The sequence below is a fragment of the Chanodichthys erythropterus genome, chromosome 13 (genome assembly GCF_024489055.1).
Source record: "Chanodichthys erythropterus isolate Z2021 chromosome 13, ASM2448905v1, whole genome shotgun sequence".
Classification (NCBI taxonomy): domain Eukaryota; kingdom Metazoa; phylum Chordata; class Actinopteri; order Cypriniformes; family Xenocyprididae; genus Chanodichthys; species Chanodichthys erythropterus.
Window position 1 is genome coordinate 37,434,099 of NC_090233.1, and position 23,678 is coordinate 37,457,776.

Sequence of the window (23,678 nt, forward strand, 5' to 3'; positions counted from 1 at the left end):
TCTGTGTGAAGAGATTTAAATTTAACCTCACAAATCTCCATCTTTTCTTAATTAGAAATTGTGTAATGTAAGACTTGGCTAATTCTGGCTAGCATCTCCTTTTGTATTTCACAGAAGAAAGAAAATAATAGGACGTTGGAATGACATTAGGGTGATCCCTTTAAAGTTTGCCATGGTGTGCTGTGCTCTGTGAGCTCTCTGTTCTGACAGCAGATCCGGCTGGGCTTCTCTGCTTTTCCCGCTGTGTGTTAGCATTTAGCGCTAGCTACAGTGGTATGCAGAGAATCTCTTCTCTTGGCCAGCTGAAATATGGCCTTATGCCCCTCCCTATCTGCCTCTTCAAGCCGCTGAGCTCCAGACCATCAGACTCTCAGAGAGCCGTTAATCTGCATAGACTCAAAGAGCAACCTTCATGGGTGTTCACCCTTGACCTTTTGTACCTGACCCTCAGTGTGGCTACCTGTGAACATGGCTTTTATCAACTGTCTAAGAGCACTCGTCAACCAGGCTAAGGTAAGACAGAGAGACTCTATTTAAGAGTTGAAACAGCTCTGTGTCATAGGCACTGAGCACTAACAAAAAGTACCAAAAGTTACCATGGTGTTGCCATGTTTGTAAGCATTTTTGAACATGGCATATGAATATCATATAGACTGTTATAGTACCATCACACTTTCTGTGTAAGGGAAACAGCTTTCAAATGTCAGTTAAGGGTAAACGTTTTCATTTTTGAAAAGGAATGTTTTGTATAATATACTATGTGAATAGTTGTTAGAAGTCACTTTTTTGAGCATGTGTAAGTAAGTGTTTGGGCTGATGCAGTGGGCGTAGGAAATTATCATTTGCTGCACTGGACTCACTCACTCACTCACTGGCTGGCCATAGTGAGAGCCAGCCAAAACTCTGTTACCAGGGCAACGTCTTTTTAAAAGCACCCTTTCAGCCTTTCCGCATTGCTCAGCCAATGGGCTACACTGCAAAACCCATGACATCACAACGTTCCTAAGTGAAAGATCCTGATATATTTACTTTTTTTCCGTTGCAGACTTAGGATACAGTGGAATGTCTGTTCAACTGAAATTACTGGAGAAACAAACTTTGATTCAGAGGCACACGCAACAAACTCTGCAACTCTAACAATTTCCTTAATTTAAGGATAAATTACAAAATTAATAGTTCACCCCCCCCAAAAAAATACATTTTGTCGTCATTTTACACAATATTCTTTCTTTGTGTAAAACACAAAGTGAAATGTTGGGCAGAATGTCAGAGTTAAAATAAATATACTGTACTATATATTTGTACTATGTGTGTGTCTATACACACACAGTGAGATTATTTGAGAAATATGTAAATGCTTTCTATAATATTTTTTAAAATGTAATTTATTCCTGTGATGGAAAAGCTGAATTTCCAGCATCATTACTCCAGTCTTCAGTGTCACATGATCCTTCAGAAATCATTCTAATATGATGATTTGCTGCTCAAGAAACATTTCTCATTATTATCAATGTTAGCAACAGTTGTGCTGCTTAATATTTTTGTGAAAACTGTATTTCTTTGAAATAGAAACCATCTGTAACATTATAAATGTCCCAGTCATTTTTGATCACTTGCCTCATTGCTTAAAAAAGCATTAAATTAAAAAACAAAATCGTGCCAATCTCATATATAAGCCATATAAAGCTATTTGACATTGAATTTAGTCTGTATAGCCTTACAGTAGGCCTATAAAAAAAATGTACTTCAGACATCCTTGTTGAGGGTTTATTTTATCAAGCAGATAATGAAGCACAAAGTGAGAGTGCCCAGAGAAAAACAGACACAGATCCTGTTGTTAGATTTCATGAAATATGATTGAAAAATTTCCCCTGACGTTTCAGAAGCTGACCTGCTGTCGTGTCCAGCGCTCAGGTAAGGACGTGAGATTCTATTATAGCTGAATGCTTTACTACTAACCACATTATTATGGCACCTGCTAGAGCACCTAGAAAAAGACTACAAGTGTACATTATTTAGAGTGATGTGGACACAATTCAGCCTGAAACAACCTACTAAGGAATGTTTCTATATTTAACTGTTTTTAATATAAAACACACGGACACTACTTTCATGATATTTCATAATTTATAGTTTGAGCGGTTCTCCTTGCCCTCCTTGCCCTCTACCCTCTCTGTGCAGTCATCTACTGTAGATGTCACCCAGTTGCATTTTAGGAAAGTAATGGTAGGATCACATGACACAGAAAGTAGATCATACTATTTTTAACACACCTCAGATGGCATGGTAGATATCTAGCCTAATGTATAATTATTCACCACAGACTGTGAGGCACAAGGGTTCCTTATGTGTGCCATTTTTGGAGCCACTCTCTGGAAGTGCTTGAATCTATAAAAACACAATTAAAAGTTAGTTATAGCTTTATATTAATTTTTTATATGTACAGGTGCTGGTCATATAATTAGAATATCATCAAAAAGTTTATTTCACTAATTCCATTCAAAAAGTGAAACTTGTATATTATATTCATTCATCACACACAAACTGATATATTTCAAATGTTTCTTTTAATTTTGAGGATTATAACTGACAACTAAGGTAAATCCCAAATTCAGCATCTCAGAAAATTAGAATATTACTATAGACTAGACCAATACAAAGAAAGGGTTTTTATAAATCTTGTTCAACTGAAAAGTATGAACATGAAAAGAATGAGCACTCAATACTTAGTTGGGCTCCTTTTGCCTGAATTACTGCAGCAATGCGGCGTGGCATGGAGTCGATCAGTCTGTGGCACTGCTCAGGTGTTATGAGAGCCCAGGTTGCTCTGATAGTGGCCTTCAGCTCTTCTGCATTGTTGGGTCTGGCATATCGCATCTTCCTCTTCACAATACCCCATAGATTTTTTATGGGTTAAGGTGAGGCGAGTTTGCTGGCCAATTAAGAACAGGGATACCATGGTCCTTAAACCAGGTACTGGTAGCTTTGGCACTGTGTGCAGGTGCCAAGTCCTGTTGGAAAATGAAATCTGCATCTCCATAAAGTTGGTCAGCAGCAGGAAGCATGAAGTGCTCTAAAACTTCCTGGTATACGGCTGCGTTGACCTTGGACCTCAGAAAACACAGTGGACCAACACCAGCAGATGACATGGCACCCCAAACCATCACTGACTGTGGAAACTTTACACTGGACCTCAAGCAACGTGGATTGTGTGCCTCTCCTCTCTTCCTCCAGACTCTGGGACCCTGATTTCCAAAGGAAATGCAAAATTTACTTCCATCAGAGAACATAACTTTGGACCACTCAGCAGCAGTCCAGTCCTTTTTGTCTTTAGACACTTCTGACGCTGTCTGTTGTTCAAGAGTGGCTTGACACCAGGAATGCGACAGCTGAAACCCATGTCTTGCATATGTCTGTGCGTAGTGGTTCTTGAAGTACTGACTCCAGCTGCAGTCCACTCTTTGTGAATCTCCCCCACATTTTTGAATGGGTTTTGTCTCACAATCCTCTCCAGGATGCGGTTATCCCTATTGCTTGTACACTTTTTTCTACCACATATTTTCCTTCCCTTCACCTCTCTATTTATGTGCTTGGACACAGAGCTCTGTGAACAGCCAGCCTCTTTTACAATGACCTTTTGTGTCTTGCCCTCCTTGTGCAAGGTGTCAATGGTCGTTTTTTGGACAACTGTCAAGTCAGCAGTCTTCCCCATGATTGTGTAGCCTACAGAACTAGACTGAGAGACCATTTAAAGGCCTTTGCAGGTGTTTTGAGTTAATTAGCTGATTAGAGTGTGGCACCAGGTGTCTTCAATATTGAACCTTTTCACAATGTTCTAATTTTCTGAGATGCTGAATTTGGGATTTTCCTTAGTTGTCAGTTATAGTCATCAAAATGAAAAGAAATGAACATTTGAAATATATCAGTCTGTGTGTAATGAATGAATATAATATACACGTTTCACTTTTTGAATGGAATTAGTGAAATAAATAAACTTTTTGATGATATTCTAATGATATGACCAGCACCTGTATATGTTTTATGTGGATGATTACCTGCTGATCTTTATGGAAACATTAAAATAAGACAAAATCTTTTCTTGTTCTAGTTTAAAAATGATCGGACTAACAAGTATATTTTAGGGCACACCGTGTCCAGTTTCTGTTGGGACATTGTGGTTATGCTTTATTTGAGTCTAATCAGTATTTTATGAATGTTTGTAGTTCATCCTAGTTTGCAAGGGTCCCCATAAACTATGCAAATGAATAAGCTCATCAAACAAACTAATGTGTGTGGTTGTTTTTGGTGTAAATTACACACATGAGTGATACCTCTTTTTTTTTTTTCTTTTTTTTTTTTTTTTTAAATAATGTAAGTGTCTTTCCTTTTAATGGTTATTCACTCAATGTGATTGCTTCATCTCGTCACTGTTCTCTGGCATGTGAACGAACTTTAGAAATGTTCTTCCCATTGATCTTCAGATTAGATCTTTATTGAGTCACATAGTTTGGTCAAGCACTATACCATAAGTGTGAGATATTTACTTTGTATATTTACACTGTCATTCAGATCAAAGACAGGAAAAAGTATCAGTCCACAATGACAGATACCAGGAGCCTAGGCATCAGGCCAGGTTTTTAATTTGTTGTTACATTCACCCTGTTATGGCAGGATCAACCCTTTTTTGATTTTTTTAATCAGATAAAGGCCATTTATGTGAAAATAATTATTTTTAAGATTTTTTTTAGACAAAAAAATTTAAATTATTAAAAAGTATGGCATGTCAAATAAAATTTGAGAACATTTTATTGCTTGATCAATGCAAAAAGTTTATATTAGACGAATATTAGGTTATTTTTGTCCATAGCACAACATTTTGACTCAGTCTTGTTAAAATGTTTCTGTAAATAATAACATTTAAGTTTAAAAAGAATAAACTTGACCTATGTGCAATTAACGTGCCCTTAGTTTGCATGACGAAACATAATATATATATATATATATATATATATATATATATATATATATATATATATATATATATATATATATATATATATATATATATATATATATATATATATATATATATATATATATATATATATATATATATATATATATATATATATATATATATATATATATATAATAAACATCAAACAGCTGTTAACAAAAGTCCGCTAGGCGTCATAACGGAAACTACCAGTCCAGTACAGTCAAAAGACGCACACGTGAAGAGACTTCATGTCCCGTGATGCTTAGCGGTTTGAATGGTTACACGGCAGCGTCCACGGAAACTTCTTTTAATTAGAGTTTTTTAAAGAAATGAAACGATAGCGCTAACGTAATGAGGCAGCAGCATGAATAACCACTGCTCCGTCTCAAGATTAAGACCTCGAACGCATCAAGAGTCTCAGAAAGAAGTAGTCCAGGGTTAGAAGTTGAGTTCAGAAGTCAGGAGAGAGTTAGCGAAGGAGTTTGGAAATGGATAAAAGCTGCAATGGCCAACAGACGCGATCTCTAACTTCACACTTCAGACAATCTACATACAAAGCCCTGACTTTACTACGGAGGAAGGCGAAACAGCGGCAGATAGCGGGTAAGTTATGCAGAGAGACGTTTGTTTTTGCGGAGAGTTGGATTTTCTTAAGGCATCGGGTGAGTGAGTGTGAGACGGCAACGAGTCAGTCTATTATAATCTTCCAGAAGGGCTCGAAAGTCTGTCCAAGTATGCTTTATACGATTATGAGTGTTTCATTTAATAACAAATGAGATATGTTTGTTAAATCATAAAATATGTAATAAAATATTGTATAATCGATGTTTATGTGTATCACTGGCTCTGTTGCAGTAATGAAACGAACCCTTGAGGTTTTCCCTCATGCATTGCTGAACCCTCTGAAATTTACCGTGGTAACCATGGTTTCTGCCAATAGCATGTTTAGTAAAGATTGATTACTGTAAAGATTGATTACTTCTATTTCTTTAGAAGGTGTTAGAATTTTATTTCCATGTAATTAATTTATTTTGGATGACAGCCGGCTAATACAAAGTTCATTAAGTCTGTTTATCAGCTGTAATACGTCTACTTGAGTGTGCACGCGCTGCCACGTTTTTGCAAGCAGCTGAAATAAAAGATCTATTCATTTGTTAAAAGGCCAACAACCGCACGCACGCGACTGTGGAAAATGCATTTATAGAGAGGTAGGTGTGAGTGAGGCAGTGTGAGATCAGTTTACAGTACACCACTCTCCTTGAGTTTATACTGGATGTGTCTCGGTAGGTAGCCTACATAATGAGCTTCCTCCCTAGATAGATAGCTGTTGCACGTGCATGTGATGCTCAGAAGTGCGGTTTAGGTTGGTGCCTCAGTAGGTTTGGAGACATAGTTACTGTCTGTGCAGAAATATACATTAAAGTAGCGCTGCTAATAACTACTTTGGTTGCCCACAAAGCTTTTATCTGGAGAAAGAAATGGTGTGAGAGAATCTGAAATTGCCTTCAATTAACATAACTGACATATCTGTGTGTTCTCATGTTTGGTCTTATAACAATCCCTACATTTTTTTTTTTTTTTTTTTGATTTATGAGGCCACTTTCTGCTGATCTCATTACAAACATGACAGTGCTAGTTTCCAATTTCCATAGAGACTTTGATTATCTTAATGAGTTTTCCAGTTGCTGCAATTAACCCATTTTGGAAGTGCACCTCCTGTCTTTAGAAATAGTTGCCTTGTGCCAGAGGACTTTTTTTATCGTGCGTTTGTTATTTTGGAAGGGATTTTGGACATTTACACTGAAGAGTTTCGAAGGTCAAGATTTTGCATTTCCTCTTTCATGTGATTAGTTTGATGAGCATATGATGAGCATGTGAGGATCATGTTTCTGATGACTTAAAGGCTAAAGCATCATATTCGTTCAATTAAACTCTATTGTTGGAATTTCTTCCAAAAATTGTCTTGCATCCGACAGCGGTTTACTGTCTCACATTAATTCACATCAGTACAAGCAGGTATACCTGGGTACCAATGACTAGTCAGACAGACACAAAGTGCAGTTCAATCATGGCACACAGTTTATTGTTAGGGGTACATTATATAATTAGAAAATAAGAAGTGAAACTAAGAGTTCAGTAACTGAAGTACATAAAAGGACTATAAGTTCACTTATAACTATGAAGTGAGGCCTGAATCCTTTTAGGGTGTACAGAGAAAGATCACATGATGAAAAGAGACAGAGCACAAGATGTTTCTAGAATCTCACACATTAATTCACATCAGTACACATCCACATCAAATAATAAGACACTACAATAGACTAGTGTTGTTACGATACCAAAATTTTGACTTCGATACGATACCCAACTTAAATATCACGATACCGATACTTAAACGATACTATGGCAAAAACCTAAAACAGCAGGAAAAGTAAATAAATAACACATATGACAGAACTTCTTTCTTCACCAGTGTGCAGGCTGATAATTCTGGATTTGAGCTTCATTGCCATGAAGTTAGAGTTAGATTTAATATAATTTTTAATGTTTATTATTTTATGCTAAATAAAGTTAAATTATTTAGATTCTTACTGTAAATCAGGGATGGACAACTCCGGTCCTGGAGGGCCAGTGTCCTGCAGAGTTTATCTCCATCCCTGATGATAACTCACTTGCCTATAACTTTCTACTAATCCTAAAGACCTTGATTAGCTGGTTCAGGTGTGTTTGATTAGGGTTGGAGCTAAACTCTGCTGGATACTGGCCCTCCAGGACCGGAGTTGTCCATCCCTGCTGTAAATTATCAAGATTATTGTAAAAATGAGATTACTGAGTAAAATAAATAAATAACTCTCATTTAATGTTTGAGAGCATAAACATAATGCTGGTATCACATTCACTAACCTGTCACTCTTTAGATTCTTTGTACAAATCGGGATTTTTGTCGGCAAGATGCTTTGCTGAGTTGGATGTGTTGGCTCCCTTCGCTTGCGTTATTTTGTAACATCTTTTGCAGACGGGCTTTGTGGTGTCCATGGGCTTGCCATGACTGTCGACAATGTAAGCAAAATAATGCCATATTTCGCTTCGTGCATCTGCTTTCTCAACAATTTGTGGATGGTCTGCAAGAGCACCTGTATTTGCAACCATACCTCTCGTTTCATCACTATAAATGCCATTGCGCGATTGAGAGGAATAATCACGCACACAATGTGCCTTAGAAGCAGTGCGCTGCACGCAAACTGCCCCCTGCTGTAGCACATTAGGAAATACAGTTGGCACTCAAAGTACGGTACTAATAAAATGAAGAACTGGACAGTTTTTAAAAGCAGGCTTTTGCGATACCTTTCTAGTATCGGTATATCGTGCAACACTACAATAGACTAGGGCTGGACGATATGACCTACAATTAAAATCTCAATTAATTGAACATTTTACCTCCATTATGATTAATGAATGATTATTAATCGTGACTTTTTTCCCCCCCCTAATAGTTCACTAGCCAAAGCACATTTGAATTTAGCAGAGTGCTCCAACATAACTTGAATTAGTCATACCATCTCTTTTAATTATGAAGCTGTGGGTTGTAAGTAGTTACTTCAAAAGTAGAAAAATATATGCTATAGCTTTTTGAGTTTCAAAGCTACTTTAGCAATAAATCACAGGACAGCGTTGACAACGAGTTTCTGCGATCCTCTCTGTGCACAAGATTCACGTGATGTGCGAGCTATTGTGTGCCGCAATGCATCAGTGCAGTAGCTCAATATAATAAATGATACACATCCGATGGTCTAAAATAGCTTAAATGTCCAAACTGGCAAGACTTTAAACCAAACGGCAACCTCCCTTTGTTTCTCTTGAAGCCAATACAGAAGTGACTTAAACTGTAATTCATCGACTGGCCGCTAGACACAGGCTCCAAAAGAGAGCAGAATCTCATTGAGCCCCATGTTAAAATGCCCAACTTTACAGCAGAAAGAAACTGGCTGAAATTGTGGTTTGTACCAATTGACCTTTCGCCGGGAGTTTGATTGACAAGCGATCTAACCAATCAGAACGCCACATCCGCCATTTTGTCCGACAAAGCAGCCAGTAGTTAAAAGATTAACCTCGGTGGAGTTAAACCTGAATGGTGTGTATTGACGTCTTTCCGCGTTTGAAACAACATTCATTCTCATGTTCATGGACTAATAGGAAGAGATGATCGTTTTTTTTACGAGCGGTTGAGCTGAGGATCTACAGCAATCTGTCATGACCATGGTCACGACACATTAAAGAGCAACAAAAAGGTTTTTATTGTTTGAATTTCTTTAATAACTAACATGGTTTGAAAGCTGGGACTTTGTTTAATATCATAAGTAACCTGCTCTGTCTTGTCTGTCGATGTGTGGTCAGTATCCTCTTTGTTCCACGATGTATTTTTCACTGTGTGTGGAGTGACAGTGCCACGGCTTGTCGGACAAAGCAACAGTAACTAAGGGGGGCGGGGCTCGGCGAAAGGCTAATTGTGGTTTTGGTCTATATAATTAATTTTGCCCTTCATGACAACTGTGAGGGGGGCAAAGCGCTGCTTACCCCCCAGCGCATCCAAGATGTAGGTGACTTTATTTCTTCAGTAGAACACAAATGATGATTTTTAACTCCAACCGTCGCGGTCTGTCAGCCGAATAATGCATGTAAATGGGAAAAACACGACAGATAAATCCAAATTAAAACCTGTGGCTCGTGACGACACATTGATGTCCTAAGACACGAAACGATCGGTTTGTGCAAGAAACCGAACGGTATTTATATCATTTTTTACCTCTAAAACACATTATTTGGCTGACAGACCGCAGCGGTTGGAGTTAAAAATCATAATTTGTGTTCTACTGAAGAAACAAAGTCACCAACATCTTGGATGCCCTGGGTGTAGATAAACATCAAATTTTCATTTTTGGGTGAACTATCCCTTTAACAGTGAGAATTGGACTCTAATCTGATCTGAAGTGACCTTTTTTTCTGTTTTGTTTTTTGGAGCTGTGTCTTTAAAGAGTCTTATTTAAATGCACTCTCTGCATGTGAAATGAGATAAAAATATTGAGCTCATGTTGTCCTGTTGAATTTGTGGACCTTCATTTGATAACCTTGAAAAGCTTAATTGTACTGTGCATTTCACATTCACAACACAAACAATGTTCAAACTGTTAAAATCAGACTGAAATGATTAAGGATCTTGTACAAATAAACTAGCGATTAGTTTCAAATGTTGGGATAATTCCGACGAATTTGTAGAGTGGAAGATATATGACATGACCCTTCTGAATGCAGGCAGTGAGCTTGTCATGTGCTGGTGTGGCTTTTTGGTTTGAGCCTGTGGATGGTCATGTCATGATGATACAGTAGTAACATAGAATGTCAGCTGAGAGGAAGCAAGCATGGAAATCCAGTGTTGCAATTTAAAAAAGTACATGAAATGTTCCTACTTCCATATCTCCAGGTCTTATTTCTATAATAGGATAAAAGGAGAGATAAAAAGGCTATATTGATGATTTTTTTTTAAAAATATATATATTTATTGGCTATGTGTGGCTGTTAACTTATAACTGAAAAACTTTGTTACATCCATTCCAGACAGTAAGAGAGATACAGTACTATGGTGTCCTAATGTTGTCAAGCTTGATGCATTAGCTACTTCCTTGGTGCCTCAGAGTTATTAGATGAGATTAATGTTGAGTGTTATAGGTCAGGTGAAATAAATGTTGTCTGTAAGTCAGTCTGTTTTTATTTATTTATTTATTTATTATATATTCTTGTGCTACTTATTTTGAATAATTTAAAAATTACAACAAAGCAGCATAAATTTGATAGTAAATTGTAGTTCAATGCTGAAAATATATCCAATAATGGAAATGTATATTAAGAAAGAAGTGTTTAAAATGTTTCATTGTCTTTCTTACAGTGAAATGAATTAAATAAAAATAAAATATAATGTGCAAATAAATGACCAAATGACATCAATAACTATTTTGAATGGCTTTACAATGTAAACCTAATAAATAGGGCTGGGCGATATATCGCATGCGATTGTCACGTGCATTTTGTCAGTAAAGCCGGTTCCCAGATTACCGCTAAATTGCCATCTCCTGCTTTCAAATGGAGCGGCATTTAATAGACAAAGCCGTAGTTTACTGACAAGCGACGCAATATCACGTTCATTAATGAAGGCGATTCATCTGCGATAATGAACGCGATATTGCATGGCTTGTCAGTGATCTACGGTTCTGTCTATTAAATGCCGCTCCATTTGAAAGCAGGTGATGGCGATTTAGCGGTAATCAGGGAATCTGCTTTACTGACGAAATGCGCGTGACAATCGCATGCGATATATCGCCCAGCCCTACTAACAAAGGACATTAATATTACATATCTAATTATTATATATAATAAATACATTACCGTTCAAAAGTTTGGGGTCAGTAAGTTAGTTGTTGTTGTTGTTGTTGTTGTTGTTGTTTTTTTGTTGTTGTTTTTTTAAACTTAGCAAGGATGCTAGTTGTTTTCAGTAACTGTTTTTAATGTTAATGATAATAAGAAATGTTTCTTGAGCACCAAATCAGTAGTTAATAATTTCTGAAGGACCATGTGACACTAGCTATGTTTCCATTCAAAGTTGTGAATTTAACTTAAGCACAAAATTCGAATGTCACATAAAACATTTTCGAATAATGCGGCATTTCCATCCCATTTTTTTCAAGAGAACAAAATCGTCATTTCCTGGGAAAAGTATCTGTAATAAAACTGGAAGTTGCTGCAATTTGGGGAAGCCATTGTGGCTCTTTTTTTGTACATCATAAATGACTTGCGTCTCAGAGTGCGCTGATGAAATGCAATAAATGCTGTAATTTTATCTTGCATTCAGTGGCGGATACCTGGTGTTTGGGAACGCAGTCACGTGAGACACTTCTAGGAGGTCATTATATCAAATCATTCTGTTGACAGGCTTTGGCTCAGGCATTTCAGAATGATCAAACCAACATTTGAGATGTTGTGAATGAAATTAGTCTGCTTGTTAGTCCAGTTATCCAGTCATATCCACTTTTGTGGCAAAGTCACAAAGTTTTTTTTGTTGCACATCAAGGAATTTATTTGGTAAATGCGTTTCCATCATAGTTTACGCGCAGGTCTTCTTATCAGATAAAACAGTTATCCCCCTCAATTAAGCGCATAAACTTTTTAATGTGCATTTTTAGAATTTATGCACATCTTGTCATCCAGCGTTTGTTTGTTTTTTGTTTTTAGTTTTTTTATAAATGTGATCTGATATCCCAAAATGCACATAAAAATGGGTGGATGGAAACGTAACTACTGGCTGGAATAATGGCTGCTGGAAATTCGGCTTTTCCATCACAGGAATAAGTTACTTTTTTTTAAATATATTAAAATAGAAAACTTTTTTTTTTTTTTTTTAAATTATAATAATACTTTACACAATAATACTGTTTTTACTTTTTTACATTTTTAGTCTTGGTGAGCGTAAGAGACTTCGAAAACATTCAAAAATTCTTACTGACCCTAAACTTTTGAATAGTGATGTATGTCTCTATAATATTATATAAATGCTATAAAATGTTATATATAATTAAATATTGTATATAAATATTATTAAGACTACTGTTCTGTTTGATTTGACATTTGAATTTGCACAGGGACAAATACTGTATCTGTGCTGCTATCAGGGATTAGTACTTGGGGGGGAAAAATGAAGTCAAACAGAAAGATTGACATGCAAGCTTGTGTGGATGAGATCTCAGTTGGATCTTGACTTGTTGGGTCGATATTTGTTCAGTCACATTGGTCTGATGAGGTCTCGGTGGTCTGGCTAGACTAACCTTAAGCAAAAATGGCACTCTGGTACATCTGAGAATAACGGTGTATTTGATGGTGTTGATTTCTGCCAAACTGAACTTGTTTGTCATCCGTATCCAGACAGCTGTGAAATGCCACAGAGGAAACCACTGTTTTTCAGTCCCTGCTGCAAGAAATTAAGTGAGAGCTGCATATCACAACACAACAGACACTGACATACAAAAGGGCATGAAAGTACAAAGCAAACAAAGAGTAAAAGTGCAAAAAACCCCAAGCCTCTACAAGAGGAAGTTGATAATGTAACGTTCTCACATTCTGTTTCATTATCTCGCTCTTTATCATTACTGTGGTGTGTGTCTGTCTGTCTGTCTGTCTGTCTGTGTTTGTGTGTGTGTGTGTGTGTCTGTCTGTCTGTCTGTCTGTCTGAGTGTCTGTGTGTGTGTGTGTGTGTGTGTGTCTCTGTGTATGTGTATGCTGCTAAATTTCTGAGGTCTTGTTCAAGAAAGGTCACTGCAATTATGACCATGCAGCATCTCGTGTGTGTGTGTGTGTAAGAGAAATATTTTAATAACAGCTGTTCTTGGAGCTCTCTTGACCAAATAGGCCAGTGACTAGACAGGCCACCCGCTGACTGCTGCATTTTTGATGTTGCCTTGTGTTTCAGCCTGATGATCTTGGCTGATGATAATGATGCTGACAAGTGTGAGTTCAATGAAATGGTCCAAATTATATTAAGATTTTAGTGATATTTTATGTTTAAATGGAAGTGTCATATTTTCCTTTTGTCTAGTCTGTAATATTTTCAAATAAACCGTTGAACGTTTGGATTGATGGATTATGGATATTATACATTCATTCATAGATTCTTTTATGGATTCATCCATAGAGTCGTTGTTTCATCAATTCAATGGCCTGTGTGTTCATAGATTCATTGATTGATCTTTTGACAGATTAACTGATTGCTTTTCAGTTATAGGTCATAAACTCTGCCCTCTCCATGAAATGTAATGGAACGTGAGACAAACTAAACAATCAATTTACACATTAAATTGTTTTTTCCAAAGACGGTTTCTGTCATTTTTGGCAGTTTTTATCACGCTAGTTTTAGTTCCAGTTTGTTGTTCTAATAATAATAATTTTGGTTTTAGTTAGATATTTGATGCTATAAAAACAGGGGTGAGAGCTGAGATTTACAGCTTCTCTAAATGTGAAGTAGTCACTGAGGCAACAATGGACTTTTTCTGGATCTTCACGAGGAGATTGAAGCATTAACTTTAATTTCTACATTTTCTCATTTTCTATAACTGTTCATTTCACACCGACATAATGAGTTGTTCTGAGTTTGGGCGGGACCTTGATATTGCGCCTCCACTTCGTACTCACTACTGTGCAGACTCAGGCTCCAAGTTCACTATGCGCAGACTCGAGACTCAAGAGGTCAGCGCCATATAGCAACACTGGTGGCTTCAGTTACTACAATGGAAGAGAGTGAAGGTGCCTCATCCATCTTTTTTTTTTTTTTACAGTCTATGGTTCACATTGCACACAGATTCGGTCCAGCAGTGCATTCCAGGAGGGGTGCGTATGCAGCAGTGCAGCGATCGTTTCCACACGGAGTCTATTTTTGCTGCACGCACTGAATTAAAGTGACAACATGGACTGACACACAAATTTAGTAATTTCACCATAAATGCATATAATTCAAACTCTACTGTGTTTCACAGTCAACACATGTCTTTTTGCCCAGTGTAAAGCACGGAAAACTGCACCTTACCTCACATTTAGATAAACAAAGCGACATAATGGATGGCACTTGTCTCTTTGTCGAGGTGGTGAAACAGTTCATGACCCACAGGATTTGTTGCACAAAGATTTAAAGGGGACCTATTCTGCAAAATTCACTTTTGCATGGTGTTTGGACATAAATGTGTGTGTACACAACCACCCTATAGTGATAAAAATCCACCCACTCCTTTTTTTTAATCCCCATAAATCATAAGCAGTGTCTCAGAACAAGCGTTTCCAGATCCCTGGCAGTGTGACGTCACAAAAGCCAGAGGCCCCGCCCACGAATGTTGACACTGCCGTTTTTAACATAGAACTGCCCTGAGCGAGCTTACAGCGAGTTTACACAGTCCGCCATTGCTGCCCTGACAAGAATGTCTCCCAAGCGTTTTAGGTGTTCTGTAGCTGGATGGATTAATCCACATAGCTCTCTCCATTTACTCCCTAAATCTGAGCCGCTGAAAAGGAGGTGGATTAACTTGTTCTCCCTCAATTCTAGCGAAATTCGTTTGTCTGCGCAAATCATTTCACACCGGACTGCTTAGTGAACGAATATCAATACAAAGGGACAATACAAAACAGAGGTTGTGCTAAAAATGTGCTACTTAAGGATATACAAGTACAAACTGTTTGTGATCCAGCTTACAGTCTCCAGAGTGATACTGGATACGGCAGTAATGAAGGTGAGAGCACTTTATTACAGTTCATCTGAGTTGATTTACAGACATAAAGTTTACCAGTTTATTAACCACCACCCGAAAAGGCATAATGTCTTTTATATATTTGTTTACTATTAGTTGTAAGAGTGTTTCTGTGTACTTCGCTATGTATGTTGATGATAATACGAGGGGGAGATAGTTTATGGATAATATTTTAATGCACACTTCCTCTGTGTTTTATTAAGCTCTTACAGAGATTTTCTAGAGTTAAAAAAAAAAACAAGATGCTTCATATTTTGTACAATAAGTACAATAAACGTCATAAAACTCATCTGTAAAGTTTTGGCCATCATTCGGATGGTACAACAGGCTTGTAGTAATATAGTGGATAAAAACAAGACAAGTTATAACCGTGATTGAACTAAACTATACCAGTTCTGTCTCCATGCAGCATATATTTGCAGTTTCTGACATAGTGCATCCTGACTGAATCCTGACACCAGAGAATGAGCTCTTGAAGCTCCACCCTCTTAGGCCAAGCACAGCAGCTCATTTGCATTTAAAGGGACCGCACTGAAACGGCTCGTTTTTGCTCATCCACTAAAAGTGGCAATTTTAACATGATATAAAAAATGATCTGTGGGGTATTTTGAGCTAAAACTTCACATATACACTTTGGGGACACCAGAGACTTATTTTACATCTTGTAAAATGGGGCATAATAGGTCCCCTTTAAATGCAAAAGAAAAGGCATAAGAGTCAGCTGTTTTTGTCAATTGTTTTAATTTAAAATGTTTGTGATTTTAACACGTTTAAATGTTTTGCCACTTGCTTGAGCAACTTATAAATCTATATAGAAGTAATGAATTATAATATGTTGTATAAATTATAGTATATTGAAACATACTCCCGTGTGTTCACGTTTTTACTGGCATCTGTCCTCGACGGACTGAACAGAAGAAATGAACCGGAGAAGATTTTCACGTCAAAAAAGGCAGTGCCTCAGAGCGCTCCTACTTATTTCGTAGTGCAGTTACTCTTTAGTTCAACAGTGTTTGGAACTTGTTTGGAATAAGAAAAATTTGGTATGCTTGGTATGAAAAATTGCTGTGATAAAAATTTGAATGCTAGTATCAATGTGACTTTTTTTATGGATTGGTGTTTTAATCTATTTTTTTTTTTTTTTTTTTTTTTTTTTATAAATAGCACTGCAAAGAAAACTGGCCAATCAATAAGATTTACACTTTTGGTCAACTCTCACCAAATTTTCATACAGAACATTTGTGTTGAACAGGCCTTAACACTAATAGTGTTTTTGTACATGTTGTATATTAAATTAGATGATCTTTTCTTGATTTTATAAATTGAATGAATCTGTTTCTCTTGTTGGATCATTTTATCCACAGCAAATATTTTGGGTTAGCAACAAGTTATAGACGCACACTGCTTAAAAATGCTCACAAGTAAGCACATGCGTTTGAAGCAATCTGAAGCGTTTGAAGCGGCTTTCGACTTCGATATTTTGTGTGTGTGAGTCTGTCGTGCTGTGTTTGAAGTGGAAATGCTGTGTGTAGCAGTATGTCCGTGTGTGTGCTGATAAAGCTCAGTGTATATATAGGTGTGCAAATGTAAAGTAATAGTGTGTGTTTGAGAGAGGGACAGATTGTCACGGCCATCTTCTGCTCAGTTTGTCACAGTTATTGAGCTGATGTTGCCTTTAGCATTTGATGATTGGCTTGAGAGTATTTTAGAATATATCATGAGGTCAAAGCTGAGTGACTCCCCATCATTCATTTCCTCTTTTATATTACATCGTCTGTCTGTCTCCCTCTCGTGATTCTCTCATGGTCTGTTTCACTTTTGTCCTACTTTCTGTCTTTCTGTATCTGATGTGTACGACTGGGCATGTGTTTGTTCGTGTGCGTTTTGTGTGTCTCTTCTGATAGACATCAAAGAAGCCCATCGAAAAGGAAGTGATGCATGTACGACAACGCCACTCCCTTTTTTGCCGTGACATTTTCGTTTGTGCTTTCCTGTCTGATCCCTTGTTTCCTGAACTGTCTGTTCTTTCCCCCTCTCCTTCACCACTCCTTTCCTCTCCCCTCATTCTCACAGGACCCAAGGAATGACAGCAAATCCCAGGGAACAGGAAATGACTATACAGACCGTCTGAACTTTGATCCAATCAGAATTGAGTACCAGCAGGGCTCATTTGCTTTGTTTAACTACTCCTCTCAGTCATTTCTTAAAGCGATAGAATTGAATGCATAATTATTTTTCATAGCAAAACCAGATGGCTTTTATGCACCTTTCAGCAAGGGGTTGCAATATGTTTCATCTACGATAATATATTGTAATTGTTATTTTAACTATGTGTAAGCTGACATTATCAAGTAGCTATGTCATTCACGTTGCAAAAACAATAGCCTATTAGAATACAGTTTAAATGCACCGAAATTTCAGCTACTGAAACAGCTATTTCTGGTTTCAGAAGGAAATGGTTTTGGAGGGCCAATATTTGTGACCAAAACAGATGTTTAATTAGTGCTTCTCCAATGGCACGTTTTGCCTGTGTTCAGCATCTATATCATGCCCACAACGTGGATAAGCTACAACAGTTAAACATGTCAGCTGTGTGGATTGACAATATTATTTTCTATATTTTAATCAGTAATGATATGGTTTCTTAAATCTAAAATCTTTTGATTTGAAAGATTTGTGCCTTGTTAGTTTTAATCATTTTACATACAAGTTTAAAATATTCTAGCTGAGCCCCCGGTGTGAGTTTTCCATGGCGAACGTAGCCACAATAGAGCTGGATGACTGGTGTATCGCTTTTGTTTGTTTTTTTTCTTTTTTTTTCAAAATGCACACAGACTTGCATCACTTCGCTTCAGAAGACCTTTATTAATCCCCTGGAGCCGTATGGATTACTTTTATGATGGATGGATGCACATTTTTGGGCTTAAAGAAATGTCACCATTCACTCCTATTATAAAGTTTGGAAGAGCCAGGATTAATATAACTCTGATTGTGTTTGGCTCATTTTTTTGGTGAAATATCCCTTTAATCGTGTCCCATATGAGTTTTTGTCTTATATTATATAAGCAATATAACACGGGCAAGACTGTTTTTTTTTTTTTTTTACGAACATCAGCACGATTGCAAATTGTGATTTTATACCACAGTTCAGTAAACACAAAGTTAATATCCAAGTTGCATTTTAGACACACTATTGTCTTTTTTTGTTACTGAATGTATCTGTGTTTTTGAATGAATTGGTCAAGTCTGTGATTCAATGACCTATTCATATCGAGTAGGTACATCTTTTGAATGTACCATAAAATTACATAAAAAAATCTGTATATAGATTCTTTATGTAATTTATATAGCATGAATATGTGTAGTTTGGATGAACTCTGGAAATACTACGTTCATCATACCAACGTTAGTTGCATCGTTTCGCTGCCATTCACAACTCCTCCCCTGTGGTCTCGTGGGATAGTAAAGTTCTCCACTGGATGTACACTTGAGAATCTTTCAGGTACTTACCTACTGTTTAATAAATACTGTAAATTCTGACATAATTGTTCTTCTACTATGTAGTAGGATAAATGCATATTCAGATGCAGCCATTGACTCATTTATTAAGTGATTTGCCACCACCTACTGGTATTTAAAGTTTCTTTTTTTTAAAGTATCATTTCACAATTTTTAAAGGTACCCTAGAATGAAAAATTGAATTTATCTTGGCATAGTCAAATAATTCAGTACATGGAAATGACATACAGTGAGTCTCAAACACCATTGTTTCCTCCTTGTATAAATCTCATTTGTTTAAAAGACCTCCAAAGAACAGGTGAATCTCAACATAACACTGACTGTTACGTAACATTCGGGTTGTACGCCCCCAATATTTGCATATGCCAGCCCATGTTCAAAGCATTAGACAAGGGCAGGACGTCTGGATGTGCACAGCTGAATCATCAGACTAGGTAAGCAGGCAAGAACAATAGCAAAAAATGGCAGATGGAGCAATAATAACTGAAATGATTCATGATAACATGATATTTTTGGTGATATTTGTAAACTGTCTTTCTAAATGTTTTGTTAGCATGTTGCTAATGTACTGTTAAATGTGGTTAAAGTTACCATCGTTTCTTACTGTATTCATGGAGACGAGAGCCGTCATTATTTTCATTATTAAACACTTGCAGTCTGTATAATTCATAAACACAACTTCATTCTTTATAAATCTCTCCGACAGTGTAGCATTAGCCGTTAGCCATGGAGCATAGCCTCAAACTCATTCAGAATCAAATGTAAACATCCAAATAAATACAATACTCACATAATCCGATGTATGCATGCAGCATGCATGACGAACACTTTGTAAAGATTCATTTTGAGGGTTATATTAGCTGTGTGAACTTTGTTTATGTTGTTAAAGGCAAGCGCGAGCTCCGTGGGTGGGGGAGCGCCAGATTTAAAGGGGCCGCAGCATGAATCGGCTCATAATTACTGATGCCCTTAGACTTATATTACATCTTGTAAAAAAAAAACGTTCGATGGCACCTTTATCGATCAAAATCACAAAAACCCATTCATCAAAAATTGTCTAACAATCACTATGGTAAAAATCCCCAAAAATATTGAGCTATAATTTTGTTAAAATCACACACCCCTACGTGTTCAGCACAATAATGAACCGAAACACACATGCATACACCTTATTTGAGTGTTGCAGGTGTGCAGTTGGGCTAGTTGTTATGTTATACTTCACTGAGTTTAATAACTTTATGAAGCACCCAACAATCCCTCAGGGCCTAACACACAACCCTAATAAGGCTAATGACAGGCCGTATGGATTACGGCGCTTGAGCTCATTTAGCATGTTGAGGCACACAAGCACACGCAGACTGTAGTGTGGTACGTGGAGGAGGAGTTTTTGAGGGCCGAACATTTGGTCTCAGGAACCAGATGGTGTAAATGGGTAGGGGGGGGAGGTGGTCAGGAAGGGACGAACCCCCCACCCTCTCTCCCTCAGGATACCGCCACCACAGTAAATCAGATCCCACTCCACTGTATAGACACGGTTAAACATTGCTTTTCGATATGGCCCTGTTTGGATAAAAAATACTTTTGTGGTTGGACCTTTTGGAAAATTATGAGCGCATGTTGGTATGATGGTCTTGAGCAGGTTTTAGGTGTTTGAATGGCTCTGGCAGGCACTTTTCTGTGTCTCCTGTAATGTTGAACCACTGGAGTTTAAGTGATTAGGATGGAGAGGTCGTCCACACAACATCGAAAGTGTCATGGTGAGTTTTAACCTCACTTCATTCTTCAGTGCATCTGGCTGCGGTCTCCATACTAAGTGCCTCTGGTAGTTGGCTAGTTTTCTGTAGCTGTGTAATTTGATTCAGACCTCGGATATAGAGTGTTTAAAATTGTTCATATTAATGTGCATTAGATTCTATATATCAGGGTTTTTCAAACTTTGGTGCCACAAATCGCCAAATATGATGGTCGCGTTGCGAGGTACCCCTTCTTAGTAAATGTGTAAATAAATGTGTAAAAATATTATTTGGAAGATAATCACTTTCTATTAAGTCAACGCTATATCTTTTTTTGTGTCATATCTGTCAGTAGTCAGTTATATTTTGTGATATCAACCAATTTTTTAGAAAAGCAAAATGAAAGCAGAATGGTACTGATGTCAACTTTCATCATTTAAATTTAAAAGATGCTATACGTTTTCAAGTATAAAGATAACCTTATAGAGTAAAAAATATTAAAAATGTGTAAAATATAGAATGGAGAATGTACAGTTTTTATTACATATTTTCTTTTTTCTAACATTATTAAAGTACTTTTAAACATGGAGCATAATGTAAAATGTTAATTATAGAATAGAACAAAATAATTCTTATGATTCCAACAGTATGTCAAATTCCCACTGCGAATCTAGCACCCCCTTATGGCCCTTTGTGGAGTAGGGATGTGTTTGAGTACCTGAGTACTCGAGCACTTGGACACGACAGCGACAATCGATCAAGAAAACGATGATCGCAGTGACTTTAAAAAATATATATATTTTTTCTGATTGGTTATTACAGCATTTTGGATGTTATACCTGAGGTCTGATTGGTTAGTGTTAGGACAGCATGACAGTCCAGATGGGCAAAATAAAGTGAAACTATGTATTTGAAATTGGGCGGTGATGCCTGGAATAACTTTGATCATGAAAATACAGTTAAGTGCAGGACTAAACATTATAATGAGAACACTATTATAAGAGAATGTTGTTAATTCTTTGTGCTTTTGTTTCCCGTGTTTTGGCGTTGTTAAGGGAAGGGGTGTTACACATTCAAACAAGCATGTAACTTCAAGTTCACTTGAATTTGCATCCTTTTGTGCAGATACAAACTCTATTGTTACGATTATGTTTTGAATCTAGGATATCTGATTAATATAGGATGTCGTATAGCACAGGTTTCAGTTTACTGGTGTTCATTCACACTTCAGCAGTCATTTATTTAAATTAAAATATTTTCATTATCGCCGTGACTGACACGCCCACCATACCCACCCCCATATGCACATGTCCCACCCCGAAGTACTCATTTTTGAGATCTATCAGTACTTGAAATTAAAAATTGACCATCCCTAACTTATAGGTCCCCATTTAGATAACCCCTGCTGTGGATAATAGGAGAATGTGTTATGACATTGCAATCCCAAAATATACAGCACAGTGAGTTCGCCAACATAAGACTGAATATGTGTGAGTGTGGATTGAGAATGCTTTGTTTAATAGCTCGCTGCTGAACTAGCTGGTACGGAAATGTCACGCTGCTTATGACACGCAGGGTTTAGTGAGAATTTGACCTCTGAACCCTGAACCTGAATGTCAGTCAGTGAAGAATGTTAATCATACATTTGTTTGTTTGTTTGTTGAGAAGTGTGTAAGAGGAGAATAGAGAGGCATAAATAGGATTGGTTAAAGAAGAAAAGAAGAAGTGTAATTGGGGTAAGTAGAGGTGGACTGTGGGATTGTGGGTAGAAGCCAAAGAGCCGCTTAGAACAATGAGCTGTATTCAGCCAAACACACACACATACAGCTAGAGCACAGAAAACATTTCCTTCCCCACACACACACTTCACAGATGCTATTTATTCATACAGCAGATGCTTCTATCTGAAGGCCTTTTGCTTATAACTACTTACACTCAGATCTGATTATCATAAACAGAATATGAGGTAAAAAAAAAGCTGAGAAAGTACTAAAGGGATACTTGACCAAAAATTAAATTCTGTCTTTTAATGATCCTCATGTCACTCCAAACATGTATCAATTTCTTTCTTATGCAGAACATAAAAGAAGATACTTTGTTGAATGTAGGTAATCAATCAGTTTTGGTGTCCATTGTCTTCCATGGTATGGACCAAAAAAAAAAAATATCTCAAAATATCTTTTTATTTTCTACAGAAGGAATTAAGTATTTGGATCAACATTACATAATGACACAATTTGAATTTTTGTGTGGGCTTGATCTGTTTTTCTTCAAACAGATGTGTAAATTCATGAAGAATCAGTCGTATACTGTACATAGAACACAAATATCTAGACATTCCACAGCAGCTTGTTCACAAATGCATTTATATTCTTCAGGAACATAGTGATTCTCTGGAAAGAGCAGGGACTCCCCAGAATCTCAGAAACAGGGCCCCTTCAGAAATGCATAGACACTATTCAAAATGCAGAGTCTTTTGAAACACAAGAGACTTTTCAGAAAGGCTCCTTGGTCTGTTTTTCAGAAGTCAGTGTTTTCCTGATGAGCCGTTGGAAATGTCTGTGACCTTTCACTTTCATCAGAAATACAAAGATGTCATAGAATTATCAGAAATTTACTCAAACGATGAAAAATATACCAGAAGACCTCTTGAAATTAGGGCTGCCCCCGACTAAAGATTTTTCTAGTCGACTGGTAGTCATTAATTTAAGCCATTAGTCGACTAATAGCATGTTTATATGAATTTAAAGCTTACTCAGGGGAGGAGCTAAGCTAATAGGGCAGATTCATCATCAGTCGTGGACGGGGCCTGTTCCAATGTGGTGTCACATTGGAGTACATTCCTGAACGGCTCATTTTGAGACACCGTTTCAGATTTATGAGGAAAATAAACTGAGTAGATGGACACATAATTATGTTCAAAAACAATATAAAAGTGAATTTTGCATAATAGGTCCCCTTTTTAAGCACTGACCTGAATGCTTTTTGCTTTGATTCTAACCACTCCAGGAATACCGATAACACATAGAGGCTCTGTTAGGGATCCAATCAATGGAGTTTGATTTGTTCTTAAAGTCACTTTTTGATGTTGAT

At 37.1% G+C, this 23,678-nt stretch overlaps 1 protein-coding gene across 4 annotated transcripts in view; it reads left to right on the forward strand.

Moving 5' to 3' along the window:
- The first annotated feature begins 435 nt into the window (after positions 1-435).
- The window catches only part of stard8 (StAR related lipid transfer domain containing 8), a 74,397-nt gene continuing 51,154 nt past the window's right edge, over positions 436-23,678 (forward strand). For 2 of the 4 annotated variants that reach the window (XM_067407287.1, XM_067407288.1), the window contains exon 1: positions 5,270-5,602. In XM_067407287.1, coding sequence (XP_067263388.1) covers positions 5,488-5,602 — 115 coding nt within the window. In that variant the 5' untranslated portion in view covers positions 5,270-5,487. Of the gene's footprint in view, positions 514-1,883; positions 1,915-5,269; positions 5,603-20,358; positions 20,610-23,678 lie in introns of those variants that run through there. The other 2 variants (XM_067407289.1, XM_067407291.1) reach the window with 2 other exon arrangements.